Genomic DNA, 21,274 nt, shown 5'->3' with positions numbered 1-21,274 from the left:
ATTGGTTATAAATAAAATAAAATAAAATAGGACCTACCCACTGTCTCCACACCATGCATCATTCTGTGTGGGCCCATCCCCTGCCCTCTTGCCCTTCCCTGCTTTGCTAACACCTAAACTGAAAGGCATACCCACGCAAGAAGGCAGCTCCACGTGTTCACAAAAGCGGTGCGGGGGTCTAAACCTCCCGACGAGCCCCGCCCCGTCTTGCCCTTGAGCTCCTCTACCTATCCATCCATCCATCCATCCACCCAGCCAGCCAGCCAGCCTTGCTGGGTCGGCGCGGGCGGCGCTGGAGGGAGGCGCGCTCGCCATTGCGCATCCTCCTCTCGCTCCTCGGGCTGCTGCCTTCCTCCTCCTCCTCTCTCCTCGGCTGGCGGCGGCAGGCAGGCAGCAAAGGCTGGCGACCATGGCGCTGAGCAACTTCCTCTTCGCGCAGTGCACCTGCTACTTCCTCGCCTTCCTCTTCAGCTTCATCGTGGTGGTGCCGCTGTCGGAGAACAGCAACGACTTCCACGGCCGCTGCCTGCTCTTCACCGAGGGCATGTGGCTCAACGCCAACCTGACGGCCGAGCGGCAGCGCTTCACCGTGCAGGAGTGGGGGCCCGAGTCCGCCTGCCGATTCAGCCTCTTCGCCGGCCTCCTCTCGCTGCTGCTCGCCGCAGTGCAGGCCTGGAGGACGCTCTTCTTCCTCTGCAAAGGCCACGAGGAGTAAGTGGCGGCCGGGGAGGGAGGGAGGGGAGAGAAGGGGAAGGGAGGGAGCTGGCTTAAAAGAGCGGGAGGGGTCCTCCCTCCCGTGGAAACGGAGACTCCCCCTCGCCCACCAGATGCCTTGCGCGCCAGACTCCAGGCGAAAAGACTCCGTGCGCATTCCTCTAGGCTTGCAGCAGGATGAGCTGGGGTCTCTATTCAGTCCGGTTACCCCCTACGCTTGCCTGTTCTGAAATAAAGCCCCTCTGGTCGGCCCCTGTGAGGACAGGATACTGGATTAGATGGGCCTTTGGCCTGATCCTGCAGGGCTCTCTTTCTTAGACTCTGGTTTTGGCTCCCGTTGGGGAAGGGTGCCCAGAACCGCAGCTCAGCATAGGGGGTTGGACTGCACACGCACACAACGACAATTTAAAACATGCACACACTAAAGGAGGATTTAATGCATACCTTTTGGAGTTGCGGAAAATGAATGCCTTTCTGGACAGACCTACTGAATATTATGTGAATATGTACAGGCTGCGATTTCCCAAAATACCCTAAAAGAGCTCCCCTATTGATACTCTATCCTGAAACCATTAATACTGATTTACAGCTGATTGCTACCCTGCTAACCACAGCAAAATTGCACAAAAAATGGGACGACATCCCCCTACCATAACGGTTTGGTTAGGGGAAGCTATCTTAATGATAAAGCTTACATATGAGAGAAACACAATGCTTAATAATAAAAGAGAACAAATTCACTGAGAGGTGGGCATTTTTACATTTCTGGAATGGCAACATAAATTACATTTTTTCCTTTTAATTTAATCAAGGTATTACAGAGTTTTGCTATGCTGTCCTCGCCCCTTTATCTGTAATTTCATTTCCCACTTTATTCCCCTCCCTCCTCTTTTTTAAAATTTCATTTGTTTTCTTCTTATTGCAAGGATGTTTGATGTATAATGGTTTCTGTTGCATATCGTTACAAAAAAGGAGCAATAACATTAAAACAACAACAAGCAAACACATGCACAACTGATGCTGATATTGTTGGTGACAGCAGCTGCTTCTGTTTATGGTGCTTCTCATCCCAAGGCAGGTATGGTCCTCCAAAAGTTTTCTGCTACATTGAGTGAATCCCACCTTCTCCTGGCTCACCCACCTCCTCTGGGCCCCCCAAAGCCAATTTTGATTCTTTTTTAATGGTCTCAGTACCACAACTGGCTCTTCGAGTGGTACCTAACATGGTGCCTTCTGAATTTTTGGGGCTACAGCTCCCATCATCCCTGACTGTCAGCCATATTGGTTGGGACTGGTGAGAGCTGGACTCTTACCGCTTCTGGGGGGGCACCAAATTAGCTATCTCTGAGATATTCCATTTCTATGCTTCCTTTGGAAAAGTGGGAGAGCCAGCTATTATTGCTGAGAGCCAGTGTGGAGTAGTGGTTAAAGAGATGGACTAGGACCTGGGAGACCAGGGTTCAAATCCCCACTCGGATCTGAAGGCCACTTGATGACTTTGGGGCAGTCACTGCATCTCAGACTAACCTACCTCACAGGATAAAATGTGAAGATAAAATGGAAAGGGGGAGGAGATTTGAACCCTGGTCTTTGGAGAAAAGGTGGGATATACATGTATAATAATAATAAATAGATTATTTATGGTGAGATCTTTTCTCTCCAAATGTCTGCAAGCAACCAGGAGGACCTAAGAGCCCCATTCTCCATTAGGCAAATTTCTATTTTCTTAAGATCAATATGGTACCTCCCATCCCCAGTTAGTCCTAAGCAGAATGAAAACCAGAAGATAAAAAGCAGGCAACATGTTCTGTTACAGTGTCTGCAGAGCAGACAGTTCCAGAGGCTTTGGGCAAGTGATCCAAACACAGGCTTATAATAGAATGTACCATTGATCCCCATGGTGATGTGTGCCTGCAGCACTGGTAATATTTTATACACTGCATTCAGCTGGCTTTCAAGATCTCTCTGGGGTGCTGCAATTTAGCTCAAAGTACTACAAGCTATGAAGAGGTCTTTGCCTGTCCATGTGTTCACCTGTGTAAGATGAACTGGTCCAGGCTGCTAGAATGGGCAGGGGGTGGATGATGATGATGATGAAGCTTTCCATAAACTAGATATGGTGAACTGGTTGCCTTCCTGACATTGCTGAACTTTGGCTCTCATCAGCTCCAGCTGCCATGGCCAATGTTCAGGGATGATAGGCTTTGTTGTCCAACAACATCAGGTGGCCCACAAGACTTGTCTTAAACTCACAAAGAGGCCTGGTGGATGATTTTGTCCATGGGTGTCTAACTAGCAGATCAGAGGGAAGGCTATCAGAATGGAGAGGTGTGGTTGCCAAATTATGGTGAGCTTCTATGGAACGTAGTTTTGGATTACTGATTTCTTGCCTGCAATTTGATATGCTGCCATTTTACTCTGCGTTAGACATTATTCTCTGTCCTGTTTGGGTTTAAGCTCTTAAATTAGGTTAGTTTACTTATATTGCTTTACATAAGTGAGCTTATGATAATTCTTAATAGTTTCTTAGTATGTTTTTTTTGGGATTGTTACATTTATTGCAGTTAGTTTGCTATGCTGTGAGTCACACTTTGCAGAAAAGTGGTTTACAAATAAACTGGTGGTGATTACGATGGCAGGCATCCAGCTTGTAATATTCCGGGGATGATCAAAGTGTTTAAACTAGAAAGCTGTCCTGCAACCTGGATACACAAAGGACCACTTGCTATGGCATGAAACTGTTTAGATTTTAAGATCAGCCTCAAGAGGCCTTGCTCCAAGTCTAGCCACCATTGGAGAAAGGTGGAGGAAGGTAGAACATCTGCAAAACATTCCCAGCTTCTCCAAACTTTCATAATAGGATTTGTTTTGCATATCACTGGCTATCTAGGTTGAAGAAAGTGGGGTTTTTGTTTTTTTGCCTGGCAAAGAGCAGATTGAGTGGGGGTGTGATAGGGTTAGGGTTACTGGGTTAAGTTCAAGGTGCTGGTTTGGGTGCATATAGTTGTATACAGCTTGAGAGATAGATACCTGAAATATTGTCTCACCCCTTCTATGACCAATTGATCACTGCTCTGCAGGTGAGGGCCTTCTGCAGAGACCATCATATCAGGAGGTCCATTTCCACACAAACTAGGAATCAGGCTTTTAGTGGTGTGGCACCTGCCCTTTGGAATACTTTCCCCATGCATATCAGACAGGTGCAGTCTCTGTTGTTCCTTTGGCACCTGGTCAGCAGACCTTTTAAATTGAGATCTCTCCCAGTCTGCATCTGTAGTGGGACATTTTAAAAGTTGTTGCTTACCATCCTTGCCTACTTTGGGAGGAAGAGTGGGATATGCATTTAATAAATAAATGAATCAATAATAGCCTCTCTCAGTTTTTCCAACATTCAGCTGCATTGAATGGGCCTGAATTCTACTACTATGGTGATGGGAACAACCTCTCCCTACCTTGTACTGGATAAATCCTCCTCTCCTACACTGTGTTCACAGTCTGGGTCCATCTACCCTCCCCTAGGTAAAGGGACCCCTGACCATTAGGTCCAGTCGTGACCGACTCTGGGGTTGTGGCGCTCATCTCGCTTTACTGGCCGAGGAAGCCGGCGTACAGCTTCCGGGTCATGTGGCCAGCATGACTAAGCCGCTTCTGGCGAACCAGAGCAGCTCACGGAAACGCCGTTTACCTTCCCGCTGGAGTGGTACCTATTTATCTACTTGCACTTTGACGTGCTTTCGAACTGCTAGGTTGGCAGGAGCTGGGACCGAGCAATGGGAGCTCACCCCGTCGTGGGGATTCAAACCGCTGACCTTCTGATCGGCAAGCCCTAGGCTCTGTGGTTTAAACCACAGCGCCACCCACGTCCCTTCCCTAGTTGCTGCTTATTTGTGAAACAGAAAGCTGCTACACAATACTAAACTCTGACAAACCTCACATGTTATTTAGTGCTGATTTGTTTGCAAGTCAGAGCATGGACAAAGTATAAGCCAGCCTCCCCCAACCTAGTGCTCTTCATATGGTTTGACTAATACCCCCTATTCAGCCCAGTGGTGGTGGCCTAGACTAAAAGGAAATGTTTGAGGTCTGCCACCAAAAATACATAGGAGTGGGGAAGGAGATTGCAGGATAGGCCTCTTAAACCCAGATCTGTCAGTATCAATCTGTCAAAAGGCAAAGGAGCCTCGTCTGGATTTTGCTGCCTTGGCACTGAGAAAACTTTTAGCATTCCAGACATATCTGAACTGGTGCTCCGGCACTGTAAACACAGAGTTGCAGGATTCACTCCCACAAGAGGCATCAATTGGTGGCTACCAGTTTGGATGGCTTTGAAAGAGGATCCGACAAATTGATTTATAAAATTATAAAATGATGCATGACATGGAGAAGGTGGCTAGAGAGAAAAAAAATTATCCCTCTCTCATAACACTAGAACTTGCAGACATCTGATGAAGCTGAATGCTGGAAGAGTTAGGATAGGTAAAAGAAAGTGCATGAACTATGGAACTCTCTGCCACAGGAGGCAGTGATGGACACTAACCTAAATGACTTTAAAAGAGGATTGCAATAATTCATGGAGGGGAGGGCTGTTGATGTCTACTGGCCATGATGCCTATGTTAAGGTTACCAGATTTTTTTTAATGAATCTGGGGACATTTTTCAACTTCAGTGGATTTTGTAAGGGGACTGATGTGTAAATCTGGGGACTGTCCCCGGGAAACGGGGACGTCTGGTAACCTTAGTCTATGTTCTCAGAAGCAGTAATGCTTCTGAATAGCAGTAGCTGGAAATCCCTAGTGGGGCGAATGCTGTTGCACTCAGGACTTGCTTGTTGCACTCAGAAGAAGAAGAGGAGTTTGGATTTGATATCCCACCTTATCACTACCCTAGGGAGTCTCAAAGTGGCTAACAATCTCCTTTTCCCTTCCTCCCCCACAACAAACACTCTGTGAGGTGAGTGAGGCTGAGAGACTTCAGAGAAGTGTGACTGGCCCAAGGTCACCCAGCAGCTGCATGTGGAGGAGCGGGGAAGCGAACCCAGTTCACCAGATTACGAGTCTACCACTCTTAACCGCTACACCACACTGGCTCTCTCACACTCAGGACTTACCTAGAAGCACCTGGTCAGCCACTGTGAGATAACAGGAAGCTGCACTAGTCCTAACGTTGCTTGTTGCTGTTGTTTGATCGTTTAGTCGTGTCCGACTCTTCGTGACCCCATGGACCAGAGCACGCCAGGCACTTCTGTCTTCCACTGCCTCCCACAGTTTGGTCAAACTCATGCTGGTAGTTACAGATAGGTAGCCGTGTTGGTCTGCCATAGTCAAAACAAATTTTTTTTCCTCCTTCCAGTAGCACCTTAAAGACCAACTAAGTTAGTTCTTGGTATGAGCTTTCGTGTGCATGCTTCGAGAACGCTATCCAACCATCTCGTCCTCTGTCATCCCCTTCTCCTTGTGCCCTCCATCTTTCCCAACATCAGGGACTTTTCTAGGGAGTCTTCTCTTCTCATGAGGTGGCCAAAATACTGGAGCCTCAGCTTCAGGATCTGTCCTTCCAGTGAGCACTCAGGGCTGATTTCCTTCAGAATGGAGAGGTTTGATCTTCTTGCAGTCCATGGGACTCTCAAGAGTCTCCTCCAGCACCATAATTCAAAAGCATCAGTTCTTTGGCGATCAGCCTTCTTTATGGTCCAGCTCTCACTTACATACATCACTACTGGGAAAACCATAGCTTTAACTATACGGACCTTTGTTGGCAAGTTGATGTCTCTGCTTTTTAAGATGCCACTCTTTTGTTGACTATGAGGGCCACTCCATTTCTTTTATGGGATTCTTGCCCACAGTAGTAGATATGATGGTCATCCAAACTGAATTCACCCATTCTTGTCCATTTTAGTTCACTGATGCCCAGGATGAAAATATTTATTCTTACCATCTCATTTTTGACCACATCCAACTTACTAAAGTTCATGGTTCTTACATTCCAGGTTCCTATGCAATATTTTTCTTTACAGCATTGGACTTTCCTTTCGCTTCCAGGCATATCTGCAGCTTAGTGACCTTTCAGCTTTGGCCCAGCCGCTTCATCAGCTCTGGATCTACTTGTACTTGTCCTCTGCTCTTCCTCAGTAGCATGTTGGACGCCTTCTGACCTGAGGGGCTCATCTTCCAGCATCATAACTTTTATATGCCTATTGTTTTTGTACATGGAGTTTTCTTGGCAGGGATACTGGAGTGGCTTGCCGGTTCCTGCTCCAGGTGGATCACGTTTGGTTACTTTGCTTACTTTGCTTTGGTAAACGTTGTTTACGAGTTATAATTCCCTTTTCTTCTCTCTTCCCCACCTCCCACTTTCCCCTCGCAGCTCTTTCTTTTACGCCTTCCTGAATCTGCTCATCAGCGCTTTTGTGGTTTTCGTCATCTTCATCGCCAGCACGATCGTAAGCGTTGGCTTTAACATGTGGTGCGACGCCATCACTGAAAAAGGAAGCATGCCCAACAGGTGAGTGTGGCAGGGTAGGGTCCTTCCCACTGATGCATGCACGCCGATAGACGGGAGGCAATAAGCAAAGGGCAGGTATGGAAGCAAGGCAAAAGAGCTGTGAGCTGGAAATAATCTCCTAATGGTACGATGGGTAGCTACAGTGAGGCCAACGGAAGAAGAAATTGCCCCTTCTTTGGCTTACGTTGTCAGATGCAACACAGGACAGAGATCCAGTGCCTTTAAGAATTATCTAGCAGCATTGCAATGGGAGAAGTTAACTTCCCCCTTTTCTGTGATTTGAGGGGAAAAAAAGACTACTGGAGGCCAGTCCTGTATTGAATATGGCAGTTTGGACCTTGAAACTGCAGCACCCTTCGTCAAACAAAGCAAGATATGGAAGGAGGGGAAGGAAGAATGGTTAAGCACTTCTATACCCCACGGGAAGTGAAAATTTGGATGTGCAGAGCATTTGATTACTACTATTATATTCCTTGTCCCTCAAAATCCAGGACGTGATGTGTATCCTAAAAGATTTAAGCTGATTTTGGGATGGGGAACCTCAGGCAAGGGGATCCTAGGCTTCTCTATGTGGCCCTTGGCACTGTCCTCAGATCACACCACTCCATAGCCATGTCCCCCCCCTCACCCAGCCCTTCTCTCCAGTCTCCTTCAGTGGTTTTGCCTGGCTAGAATGTGCTGTTGAACCCCAATAGCGCTTTTTGCTGGAGGATAGAGAGGGATGGTGGAGGTGAGGGAGGGACCCGTGAGTGTGCTTAAAAAGTAGCCTATGAAGGTGAATTTCACGCTTGTTACTCCACCCACTTTCCCCTCTGGCCCCGCCCATCACAGACCCATGACTCCCAGAAGGTTGCACAGAATGGCATGTGGCCCCCAAATTGAAGAAAGGTTCTTCGCCCCTGAGCTAGTACTAGCCTATCTAAAAATCTGTAATATACGCACCTATCCTATTCTGGATAAATGAAAATGGGACGTAATTTGCTTCATAGTAAAGGGCAGTAATCCACATTAACATGGATGGGTGGGGGAAATGCTGTTGTTCCATTACACAACTGAATTAGCTTGCAAGGGGTGGGGGTTGATTTTCAGAAGCAACTAGGAATGTGCATCTAAAATGCTTCCAGGCTGCAATTTAAATTTATTACTGTTGTAGAGTATTAAAGCCCAGCAATATTGTGCAATTGAGAAATTATCCAGCGTATTGAACCACTCTGCGTGTTTGGTACTAGAAATATTTTTATTGAGAGTCTAAATTTCTTTCCCTTCATGTTTTTTTTAATAAAAAAAAATATCCACTGGCTCATAAAGTAGAAGATAAAATGGTGACATTTTATGTCATATGATACAGATAAACTGCATTGCTAAAGCATTTACTTTGTTTCACCTTGTCATATGTTGTAAAATGCCATTAGTGAATGTTCTGTTTAGGGCTGCAACGGTTATTCGAATATTCCGTTAAAAGGGGAGGTTTTTTTGAAAACAAAAAAATCTCTGGACTAATAGAATATTCGGATAAGCATCCAAGATGGCTGACAACACTGGAAAGGAAGGAGAGAAAAAGAGAGAGAGAGACAGACAGAGAAAGAAAGAGAAGAGGCCTTCTGAAACCTCAGAAACCCGGGGAATTGTTCACAGCACCAAGTAGAAATCCAAGTTACCTGTAAACAAACCAACCCAAAACCACCCGTAGGCAGACTCTATCTGACCAACTCTTTGCTCTGGAGCATCTGAAACAAACAAAACAAAAACCACACACACACGCAAACACCCCTTTCTTCTGAAGTCTTCTCTGGTGATGTCAAAAGGTAATGGAGGCTCATAACTCAGTTTCATTGTGGGGTGATGCCAAAGTGGGGATTGTCTGTGTGGGTGGTTGAGTCGGTGGGGCAAAATAGAAGAGCTTAAGGCTTTTCAAATGCTGGTTTTAGGTAAGATGGAGGACTTCCCCTGCATATTTTTGCTTCATTTGCATTGCATGCTTTTTTGTTTCTCATCCCCAGTAGTCATTGTCAGTCTGGGGGGGGGGGGACCCACCAGTGTTTCTCTCTGTGTGTGTTTTTTTAATGTATGGTGGTTATGGGTCTAAAGGCCTCCAGTTAGGCTTGATGATTCTTGAACTCAAGGATAGTTTGTAAACTCTGTGTTGGGATACCATCGGACAAGATGGTGGACTCTACCTTTCAGAACTGCAATGTAACCCAATTTTGCACGATGGTTCCTGAAATCAAGAAGCCTATCGCCACCAAATTTGGCCTGATGGTTCATGAGATCAAGGAGCAGGTACGAGGTAGGTTAGGCTGAGAGAATCTTGATGGGCCCAAGTTCACTTCATGAGCTTCATGGCTGAGCAGGAATTTGAACCTGATTCTCCCAAGTCATAGTCAAAGCTCTGACCACAACACCACACTGGCCAGAGGTCAATTCAGTCTGACGCAAGAAGGTTCTTCTTACATTCTTATGCCGAGGCTGGTATGTTGTGCTAATTGTGGCTGTAAACTCCCTTGTGTATCCATTTCACAATTATTGTGCAATGGCCAAAATGCATGCTGGTCTCCTATTATTATTATTATTCTTTTCCGATTCCATTGAAAGGTCCTGCCAGATTAGAGACCCAATTTAGTTTCAGAATGCAGGCACAGATGAAACATTCATACAGCTTCTCTCTTTCTCTTAATCTGCAGGAAATTGATCAAAGTGGGAACAGTTGGCAAAGTATTTGAAGGGACGTTGACATTTTGGCCTTTGCTCCATTATTTCTGGTTGAGATCAAACTGCAATAAACTCTGACTGGTTCAGTGGCATGCGCTGAGAGACAGAGGCTGCAATATGAAGGTTTATCTGTGTTTCAAGGATAGTAGGATGATTGTTTTATAATGAAGATGTTGTCATCCAGTTGTTATATATGGCAGTGGGCTATTGCTTCTTGGGAACAGAGCTTTATTGGACAGGATTTAGAGGTCTGTTTCAGCTGGAGCTCAGAAAAGGTCATTTGGAATTGCTGAAATGATTTTCATTTCTTCCCCTCCCCCTCATCCAAAATGTCTTCTCCCTCTAGCTGTGAAGAATTACAGGATATAGATCTTGAGCTGAATTTAGAAAACTCAGCATTCTATGACCAGTTTGCCATCACACAGGTAAGTCAAGTGAACTCCCCCAAAGTCTCTTTGTTTGTCCATAGAGCTGATAAGTTGCAGCTCTGGAAAGGAATACTGATTATTGGCTGTAATAAAGAGATTGATTAATTGATTGATCGATCTCTGGAAAGGTTCTCAGTGTCATCTTGTCTTCTCTGGGAATCAAAAGTAGCATCCCTGATGAGGATGGGGTAGAAATTCAATTCAGTATGCATTTAAAGGAGGATCTATCAAAATCACACTTTCTGGGGCAACGTGAGAAGCAAAAGATGGTCAGCCTTCAGATAAATTTGCATTGATCTGAACTTTGCAGATCTGAACTTTGAAACCAGCCATTGTTTTCAAAAATGCATGTATTAGGAGAAAGGTCACCCAGTGAGCTTCATGGCCAGGTGGGGATTTGAATTCTGCCTGTCCAGGTCCAACACTCTAGCCACTACACCACACTGCCTCTCAGTTGGAGTTGGAGTCAAATACCACCTAGAAGGCACCATGTTGGCCACCTCTGTATAATTCAGTCAAAAACTTCCCTGTATAAACAGACTTGCATGTACAGTGGTACCTTGGTTTACAAACTTAATCTGTTCCGGAAGTCTGTTCTTAAATCAAAGCATTCTTAAACCAAGGTGTGCTTTCCCATAGTAGTGGGGGACTCAATTTACAAATGGAACACACTGAAAAGGAAGTGAAATATGTTCTTATTCCAAAGCAAAGTTCCCAGACCAAAACACCTACTTCTGGGCTTGGAGCGTTCTTAATCCAAGTTCTTCATAAACTAAGCTGTTCTTAAACCAAAGCACCACTGCAAACAAATTGGTATTACGAATTGCTTGACCTTGTTACACTCTCTCTCTCTCTCTCTCTCTCTCTCTCTCTCTCTCTCTAGTTTGGCCTTTGGGCTGCCTGGCTCACTTGGCTCGGAATTACCATTTTGGCCTTTTTGAAAGTTTACCATAACTACCGGCAGGAGGACCTTGTGGAAAGCCTGATTCATGAGAAGGAGCTCTTGCTAGGACGATCCTCATCACGAACTTCTTTCCAGGAGGAGAAAAGTGGCATGATCTAACAGGCAGACAAGCCAGTCTACCCAGCAGGTTGTAGGGGTTTTTAAAAAAATAAAAATAATTATAATAATTTGGCAGTTTTAGGTGAAGTTCAAGAAAATGGTACTGGTTTTAAGAAAGGAAAGTGAATCTGGATCCCGTTAAGGAGATGGCGTCTGTAGATGCATCCCCATTAGCACTGACACATAGGACTGGTTCACACAGGCACTTCCATCACTCTCTCATCAGCTGGCCTTGAGGAATCTCAGCCAAATGTACAAACTCACTTGAAAAGAATTGGGTTATATTGAAGGTCCAACCCTGGGGATTCATTTATGATGGCCCATTCACACACATGCAAACCATCCTTTGATGCTGCAGTTGCCATGTGATGGCTATGCCTGCATGAACCAATCCGTAGACAGCAAGCTGTGTGCCACTACTTTGAAATAGATTTTCTTTCTTGGCTGTCATGTTCCTTCTCCAGATGTTTGACGAGATAAGCCTGAGTCATATACTCCTCCGCTCCATCACAAATATAATGTCATGCATGATGCGGGCACTCAACGCTGATGTCCAGTTATGCTGGATGCCCAGTTATTCCTCCCCCTCAAAGAGGAGGAATGAGGGTGGGAATTATCCAAACTGAGCGCCCATGGGATTGGGGAATCTGTATTTAGTGCCTGCATTGCATGTGTGATGTTATCTTTTTGTTGAGTTTCTCCTCTCCCACCTGACGGCTCTTTCTGATCCAGTGAGTGGATGGTCTGCAGTTTGCAACACTTGCAAACTCATGCTCAAAATGTACCTCTAAAGAATTGTTGTGTGACTCAGACAGTATCTCTGGGTGTGACCACCAGTGCTACCTTTTGGTAGACCCACTAATAAGCCTTAGATCAGTGTCCTCTCTGGTCACTGATGCTCCCTTGTTGTGCGTGCTAAGTAGCCCAACCATGTGCCCGTGAATGAAGAGTGCAACTGAGTCTTCGTACATACTGCAGTACAGTCATACCTTGGTTCTCAAACGTAATCCATTCCGGAAGTCCGTTCACCTTCCGAAAACATTCGAAAACCAAGGCGCAGCTTCTGATTGGCTACAGGAGCTTCCTGCACTCAGTCAGAAGCTGCGTCGGATATTTGACTTCCAAAAAACGTTTGCAAACCAGAACACTCACTTCTAGGTTTGCGACGTTCGGGAGCCAAAATGTACGAGTACCAAGGTGTTTGAGAACCAAGGTATGACTGTACATGCAAAAGCTTCCTTGAAATCCAAATACCCTGATTCTGCAGAGTTCTGGTTTACATGGAAGCCTTCTTGCATGCAGCCGAAGCTACAGAAACTCATTAGAGGCAGTCACACTCTTTTGGCAAAGACTAGTGGGCAGAGTTACTTGTTATCACTCCCCTGTTGATAAACACAGGAGCATTAACGCCCAAGCAGGACTTCTTGCATCCTTGGCACAAGCTCCATTCAAATGCAGAGGGGTTGTGTATGAGCTTTGCCCAGAAGACTTAAAAACCCTACGTTCTATCTACCCAGTGTCTGACATCTGTGGGTCAAATCACAGAACTTTCATACACTGGGGAAGGGAGGGTTTTTGTAAATTCAGCCATGATGCACAGGATCTATCAGCCAGCTGTTTAGATGTGACCATTGTGGTCCTGTGTTGAAAGTGTGCTGCATCGGGTCATATGCACATAATGTAGGCCCTGGGAACAGGCATGGTGATGATTTCAAAGTGCATTGCCAGCTACACAAACCCAAGCTTTTTCTAAGTATCAGCATCATCTTACTGATTTATTTACATAATGATATGTTTGAAAAGAAACTCAAAAGCTTGCAGCAATGAGCATTGCTTATAGCAAAACCAGGTTTCATGTATATTGCCCTGTGTGAAACAGGTACGTAAGTGCCACATGAACACATTTACTGAAACATTTACTGAAGCAAAGTTGCACATTCATGAATGAACGGAAGAATTCCGGATTGGAGTTCCTGATTCCAAAATGTTGAAAACCAGAGGGTTAAAAACCATGAGTATTTATGCAAAGTTTGAGGTGCCCCCCTCAAAAATCCTTGAATCACCGCTTTAAAAAGATTTTTAAAAATCTGAAGCATCATTTTACCAAATTTAATTTGTTGCAAGCAGCAGCCAAGCTGAAAATCTGCAGATTGGAGTTTTGCTTTTAAATTTGTTTCAGTTCCATTAAAAAAAAATCTGCTCCTGGATTCAGTTGCAAAGATACGGAGCAGCATGGCTTGTTGGACACTTGTGTAGATTATGATAAAGATGTGTATTTGGAATGGGGTGGGAGGGGAAACTCATTGCATTATATTAGCTGCTCTCCGTAGATCTTCCCAGGAGATTTCGGAGGGCGTTTTTGCTTAGCTTTGAGGTTGGCATGCAAAATATATTATTATTGCTTAGTAAAATGTAGTGAAATGGGCTATAGGTAACAGCTTGCCTTGTACAGCGATTGATATATAATGCTTGCTTCTTCATATATACAAGTAGAATCTTAATGACATATTCTAATGTAGTAATGTTCATCTGTAATGTTGCCTTCATACAGTATGTGGAATTATTCCAAGATACAAAGTACAGTTATCTATGTGCATAACACAAACAACTGCTTAGGCAGGCTGTTTGTGGTTGAATTGGGGCACTCTCCCCCTTTTAGCAAACTGCCTGAGATGGAAGTTGCACTTCAGAATTATGGGATTAGGATTGGATTCAGGATTTGTTTTCAGGATCAGGCAAACTCAAGGAGGTTTATCACTAACCAAAGCTTGATACTTTGGCTGTTGCTGTCGTCTGCTCTTATGGGTAAGTGGGGTGGGGGAATAAAGTAATGCATTAATTACCCACCCTTTAACCTAAGGTCCAAGGGTTGCAGCGATGGGAACTGCAGTTATAAAACAAATAAAACAGTTACAACTATATAATCATAGAATTGTAGAGTTGGAAGGGACCTCAAGGGCCATCTAGTCTAACTCCCTACAGTGCGGGAATCACAGCTAAAGAATTGGTAAGAGGAGGAGGAGGAGGAGGAGTTTGGATTTGATATCCCACTTTATCACTACCCTAAGGAGTCTCAAAGCAGCTAACATTCTCCTTTCCCTTCCTCCCCCACAACAAACACTCTATGAGGTGAGTGGGGCTAAGAGACTTCAAAGAAGTGTGACTAGCCCGAGGTCACCCAGCAGCTGCATGTGGAGGAGTGGGGACTTGAACCTGGTTCACCAGATTACAAGTCTACCGCTCTTAACCACTACACCACACTGGCTCATTATATTTAATCCTCTAGAGACCCACATGTGTGGGTTAGCAGCAAAGGAAAAATGGCTGCAAGGCTATTTTCAAAGAGTCCCAGTAGCAGAGTTCAGTTTGGCAGTTTAGTGAAGGTTGATTAGCATCCATCTGTCTTTGGGGGTTAAGTCAAACCACTGGAGAATTACAGCGCCTGCTGTGACTGTAGGGACCAGTGTGGGAGAGACATGTTTTCTTGCAGCTGGAGCAGATGAAGGCATTCAGTTTTGCTTGTTATAGAAGCACCATGGCATTCCTTCTTTCTGCGCACCTCTCACCAGTCATTCCTCTTCTGGTCACATTATTTATATATTACAATAACTTTGATCTTGCAAATCATTCCCCACTTTCCTTCTGCATTAACCGTCTGACAGGCTGATAGTTTAATTCGGTTTGCAAAATCCAAAGACATCAGGTCCCCTGGCCCCTGCTGCACAATAAAATAATAATAATAATAATAATAATAATAATAATAATAATAATAATAATAATGATGATGCACTCAAAAAGGGGAATGCCTGTATTTCCCCATGATCTCCAGGATTTAAGAGCTATTACCTTTTATAAGCCATGGCCACTTCCACAAGGCCTCCCAAATTCCCAAACATAATTCTACTCCTTTTTTATAATGTCTTCTGTAGTGTTTACTTAAGTATTTTATTCTGTGCTCTCCTTTCTCCTAGCACAGGATTCAAGGCAACCCACAACATGCATTAACAACAGATTCAGCTAAAACACCCACCCACACCAATTTCACAGCCTGCAAAGTGCTTGATTGTTCTTCCATTGTAGATTTTCAGACCCAACGCTTATCTTTCTTTCCGAACCAAAGAACTCATTGTGTAGAGCCTTGATTCTCTCAATCTGCACCATCATTTTTGTTTGTTTCTGCTCCCTGCAGATGGATACAATCAGCAAACTGTTTTCTCACTAGCCATGAGTCTTGGCTTGCATTTCCTCTGATACACAGAAACAGAGCCAGCCCATCTTGAGGCAAAGGGCAAGATGGCATCCTCCCTTTTTCCTATATAACAGAAGATGCCTGGAGTGGCAGCTGATTCTTGCTTCAGTACTGCCTGAGGGTAGCCCCTGTTGCCTTCCAGCATTCTATGCTGGAGGTGGTTTGTCCACTCTTCCTAATGGTAGGGCTGTTTTTACTTAATTGAAAAGGTAAGGGATGTGGGTGGCGCTGTGGTCCAAACCACTGAGCTTCTTGGGCATGCTGATTGAAAGGTCGGTGGTTCGAATCTGCATAACGGGATGATCACCTGTTGCTCTGTCCCAGCTTCTGCCAACCTAGCAGTTTTAAAGCATACCAGTGCAAGTAGATAAATAGGTACTGCTGCAACAGGAAGGTAAACCATGTTTCTGTGCACTCTGGCATTTGTCATGGTCCTCCATGTGCCAGTAGCAGTTTAGTCATGCTGACCACATGACCAGGAAAGCTGTCTGTGGACAAATGCTGGCTCCCTCAGCCTGAAAAGCGAGATGAGCGCTGCACCCCAAAGTCGCATTTGACTGGACTTAACCATCCAGGGGTCCTTTTACTTACTTAACTGAGCAGTGGAACTAGGCTTGCCATGGAATTCCATGTCTAGCAGAAGGTGGGGTCTGCTTGGCGCCATGTTTGTGGAAGTAGGATACTGAGGAGTCCATACACAGGGTTGCCATACGTTCTCTTTTTCAAGGACATGTCCTGTTTCTCAGGGGTAGAATTTCTGTCCTGGCAGATTTTTTTAATTTGCCAAAATGTCCTCGTTTTCCCCCTTTGGTATCCAGAGAGCATGCACGCGTTCGGGAACTGCCGTTCCAGGAGTGTCAAAATTGGACAAGAGCTAATTCAGACATGCATGTTTGGTTATTCTGAGCCCAGCTTCGGCTGTGGAGGGCAGGATAGAAATAAATTTTATTTTTATTTTTTTAATTATTCCTTTACTTATTTTCAACAGCTGAAAATAAACTTTTATGGGAAAGAAACAAACTTTCTTTCCCATAAAAGAAAAATAAATCAAGGCAGCAAACAATGCAATAGGAGATTACAATGATACCAAACAATAGCATGCATGCAATTAGGCTAAAACAACAATAAAACTCAAAGTCAGTATGCTGGAGGAAGAACCTGTTCGCCCAAGGGAGTGCTGTCATGAGGCTGAACTTCCTTTCTTGTCAACATCAGAAAGCCCCCATCCTGTGGCTCACCTACCTTAATATGGAGGGGGAACAGGGTCTTAGAAGATTATCTCAATAAGTGAGCTGAGAGCCAACATGAAACAGTGGTTAGAGTTTCTAGGCTGAGCCCATAGGGTCATAAAAGGGATCCTGCAGGATCAAACCATAGGGCTATGTAGGCCAGCATCTTCTCTCTCACACCTCCTTCCCCATCCCGCCCCAGGCACTGGCAAATGTGTCCTCTCTTTTGCTCTTCAGCATATGGCAACCTTACCCATGCACCCTATGCTGCCTGAGTAGAACTCTCAAAAACTCAGAAAAGAGGGCCACCCATCAAGGCAACTTTAAGGGCATGGAAGATGTCACCTTCTATCTGCAAGCGTGCAGCCACCATGTTTATGCCATTTCCAGTGAGAAAGCAAAAGCCTTTGCTTGTCAGTGTTTACATTTTGATGTCAGATGTGAGAGTTTCGAAATGTAGCTTTAAAGCAGAAACGTAATCTAAGATTTTCAGATTTCTTGCCTTCAGCCCAGCTCCACAACTTAATGTTCTGTTGAGTTGAAGATGCTGCAGAGGAGCCAACAGATGGAACCCTGGACCTTTTGTGTGCATAACACATTCCCTACCACTCAGCTCAACCTTCCTTTCCTGCAATGCCCAGTAGTGAAAAAGCAAATTCAGTGTACATTTAATGATAACTTTCTACTGGTAGATGTTTGAACTCTCATTGTATATTTGTGTACATAAAGGAGGGGATGAATGCTTCTGTTTTTGAATCGATGCCCTGTGATGTGTATGTTTGTGTGTGCATTCCCTAGCTCAAACTTGAACTTTTTCTGGATTCAGGAGCAAAGCACCAAACAAGGCATAATGTCAGGTGGTCCACAAGTGGTTTTAAGAAAGATCTCTTAAGTCACCTTCTGGGAGAGGGGCTCAAAATGCAGTTGTGTGTATGCATCACATCCACCAACTTTTATGACCTAAGATTTAGAACCTGACCTTCCGAACAGATTTACTATTGCACGATGCATAACTGTCAAATTCAAAATAGTTAAGAAATTGGGACTGGAATAGGTTGCGCTCATTTCAGAGCTTGTTATCACGATGCTATTTGAGTATTTGCACTCACAATCTGCATTGTCTTTTTTGGTGTATAGTTGGGCATGGAATGCATGCAAAGTGCAGGGAAAACATTGAGCTTGGAAATGCAAAGTGCTGCTTGTTTTATACAAAACTGAATAGGGAGTAGGTTGTTTTTTAAAATATGTACCCCAAACCCCCATTGATGACCTTCTGCTGTAATACTTTGTATACATCAGGCAAATCTGAGATTGCAAGGCCCATTCTCCTTGTTTGAATCAACGATTGAGTTTCCATTGTCTTTGGTGGGGACAGGGTTGCCTAAAACGGGAAATTATTGTTTTATATCAGTTGTTTGCCCACCACCCCTTCTGGAGAGCGTATTGGGCTTCTGATCTGGTGCCATATAAAAATAAATTGTCTGAAAATTTAATGCGTTTTGGTGTTTTATTTAAACACAATCAGAATAATTAGATTTTTTAGCACAAGACGTATGAAGCCTCACTTATAGGCTATATGAGTCTTGCTGGCAGGTATTGTGCAGATCTAGGAATCTAACAAGGATATAATTCTTTTTTTAAAAAAATGAAAATAAAACCTTTTCTTGTGTGTCTAACCTCATTTTTCAGATTTTTTCTTGTACAGTTCTATAGAAGCTGGGAGGGCTGCTCCCCATTTTCATTTTCCAGCTGCTGACATGTATTAAATGGCAGCTAAAATAAACTCCTTTTCATGTATATATTTTTCATTTTTTGCTATGTAAACAAGAGCTGTTTTGTCGCAGCGGGGATAATGCCTGAATATGAAGAGAAGTCTAATATGGTTCACGTAATCGGTGCAGGCAGGTGGTCTCAATTATGGTGCAGAATCCACATCGGGAAGAACATTGCCTTCGTCGACCTTTAATGCAGTCGTACAAGTGGATCAGTGTGTATTTTAAAAGGTTCCCAGCAATGCATCATCCATTAATGCCATCCTCCAAGGCAGGTGTTATAAATATGGTCAGAATAATTCCTTTTAATGCTCTCCATATTTTATTTTATTTTTTGCGGGGGATGTTTCCATCTGAAAACAAAAATGGTAACCTGCAAATGAGTTTCTGTCTCCAGTCAATGCCTGTTCAACACTTTTTCATCTGCCACGTAATGTTCCTTCTGCACTTGCAATGAATCAACCCTTCGGTGTGGTAGCAACCATAAGGACGTAAGTGGAGTCTGTTGCATCAGACCAATGGCCCTCAGTCCAGCATGTGCAAAAGAAAAAGTGTCCCAAAGCGCCAAAATTCTGTCATGCTTTTTCCACACAAAAGGTGGTAAACATATACCATTAGTCCTGGAAGTGCTCCAAGCTAAACTCCTAGCACAGTTATTATATGGGGCTCACTTTGGATCTACGGAAGCTGTCCAATCAAAGTTCTTAAGGCAAATTTTCTCTGTACCACCCTGTGACCCAAACGCATCATTGTGCCTAGAAGCTAATCTTTCCTTGGTAGAATTATGGATCTGGTGTAGGACAGTTAACTATTGGCTTCACCTAAATGCAAATCCCCCCCCCCCCGTCTAATATCCCTAGTGCTGCAAGATTGTCACAAGAGCGCCTGGACTAAAATTGTCTATCAAAAACTTCACTCTTGCAGTTTATCACCACAACAGCTACTCACTCTGGGTTTTAGTAAAGCAAACAGTCTTAATTTTTCAGTGCCTAGATGATATTGAGCGTCAGAACAACTTGGCCACAATAAGGAAATTTTGCCCACGGTACAACTATTTTCCACCTTCCCATTTTGGCTCTCTGGCACCCTATCTGCATAACCTAGCAATTCTAAAACATAGGCGTGCTTTTACTCTTGCAAGATTGAATGTATTGCCCTCGGCTGTACTCAAGGGGCGATTCCAACAGATTCCACACGAAAAACACTTATGCCCCTGTGGAGATGGCAGTATCTAATTGGTGGTGCATGCCCTTCTGGCTTGCCCTCTTTATAAAGGCTTGAGGAATGAGATTATCACCCCTCTTTTATTGTCCATTCCGGGTCGCCCAACCACTGCCACAGTGTCCATCCTTTTGGCAGATCAAGATGAGCTGGGGCAATCAGAATAAGATCCACTATTTGACTACTGATTCAAAACCCTAAAATGTATTTTATATAATTGACTTTTTATTTGTATTCTTTGTATATCGTATTGTTGTTTTATTGCTATGGCCGATGGCTGACGCAAATAAAGATTCCTTCCTTCCTTCCTTCCTTCCTTCCTTCCTTCCTTCCTTCTTTCCTGTTCTCATAGTGGCCAACCAGATAATAGAGTTATAAGACTGTACAGTTGGAAGGGATCATCTGGTCCAACAGCCTGCAATGCAGATACTGGTGGTAAACCAGCAAGCTGGATTCAAGTTCTCTCCCATCCTGTGGTTTAATTCCTGCCGCTGACTGTGGAGCCAAAGCGTTGCCATTGTGGCTAGTGGTCATCAATAGCCTTGTCCTCCATGAATTTGCCAAAATCTCTTTTAAAGCTCTCATCACCGACTCCTGTGGCTGTGAGTTCCACAGTTTTAACTATCCACTTTCTCAGTGCCACACATAATCTTAGAAAGTTTCTAACCTGACTTTTCAGCAGAGGCTGGTCCATTAGGGCAAATAGGGCAGTGGCCCACCGGCCTCATCCTGCTCTCAGCCAATCCATTCTTCTTCTTTGGCAATCACTCGTAGCCGAGTAAGATTGTCTTCCATAAACACGGTTTTAACAATGAGTCCATAAGTGACTGTGGAGGTCAATTCTGGATCCACACGTCCTTCCACAGTGAGGACATTGGTTTCCAGGCAGGAGTTGATCACAGTGTGGATTTGCCAAGCGTGCCTTCCTCTTAGCACGTTTCTCCCTTGCGTTCTGAGTTTGAGTGTCTTCAAAGCCCATGACACCTTTGATAAGGCTGTTCTCCAACTGGAGCGCTCGCAGGCAAGTGTTTCCCAATTGTTGGTGTTTATACTACATTTTTAAAAAATTGCCTTGAGACAGTCTTTAAACCTCTTTTGTTGATCACCAGTATTACGCTTTCTATTTTTAAGTTCAGAATAGAGTAGTTGCTTTGGAAGACTCCTGTGGATGTGAGTTCCACAGTTTTAACTATTCACTTTCTCAATGCCATGCATAATCTTAGAAAGTTTCTATCCTGACTTTTCAGCAGAGGCTGGTCGATTAGGACAAATAGGGCAGTGGTCCACCAGCTTCGTTCTGCCCTCTGCCAACCCATACCTGCCTCCTGTCGGGATGATGTCAGCAACTCCCGGCTGGTTGCCCAGGAAAGTATAAAGACAAGGGAAAG

The 21,274-nt window shown here is 44.4% G+C and overlaps 1 protein-coding gene across 1 annotated transcript; it reads left to right on the top strand.

Annotated features, from left to right (window-relative positions):
* The first annotated feature begins 311 nt into the window (after positions 1-311).
* On the top strand, positions 312-11,483 carry TMEM179 (transmembrane protein 179). The gene is made up of 4 exons (XM_083620562.1): positions 312-711; positions 7,078-7,215; positions 10,271-10,349; positions 11,236-11,483. Exons 1-4 carry the CDS (start codon positions 410-412, stop codon positions 11,413-11,415), a joined length of 699 nt encoding a protein of 232 aa, XP_083476688.1. The 5' UTR covers positions 312-409; the 3' UTR covers positions 11,416-11,483.
* Positions 11,484-21,274: the final 9,791 nt, after the last annotated feature.

The sequence above is a fragment of the Podarcis filfolensis genome, assembly GCF_964270895.1.
Source record: "Podarcis filfolensis genome assembly, chromosome: 1".
In the NCBI taxonomy this organism is placed as follows: Eukaryota; Metazoa; Chordata; class Lepidosauria; order Squamata; family Lacertidae; genus Podarcis; species Podarcis filfolensis.
This window is presented reverse-complemented; position numbering and strand designations above follow the sequence as displayed.

What these genes read in the sequence shown, in the direction of transcription:
- TMEM179 (XM_083620562.1), top strand. Translation starts at nt 410, where the DNA reads ATGGCGCTGAGCAACTTCCTCTTCGCGCAGTGCACCTGCTACTTCCTC. An exon ending in CTCTGCAAAGGCCACGAGGA is followed by an intron (nt 712 to 7,077) that starts GTAAGTGGCGGC and finishes TTCCCCTCGCAG; the next exon opens with CTCTTTCTTTTACGCCTTCC. An exon ending in AAAGGAAGCATGCCCAACAG is followed by an intron (nt 7,216 to 10,270) that starts GTGAGTGTGGCA and finishes TTCTCCCTCTAG; the next exon opens with CTGTGAAGAATTACAGGATA.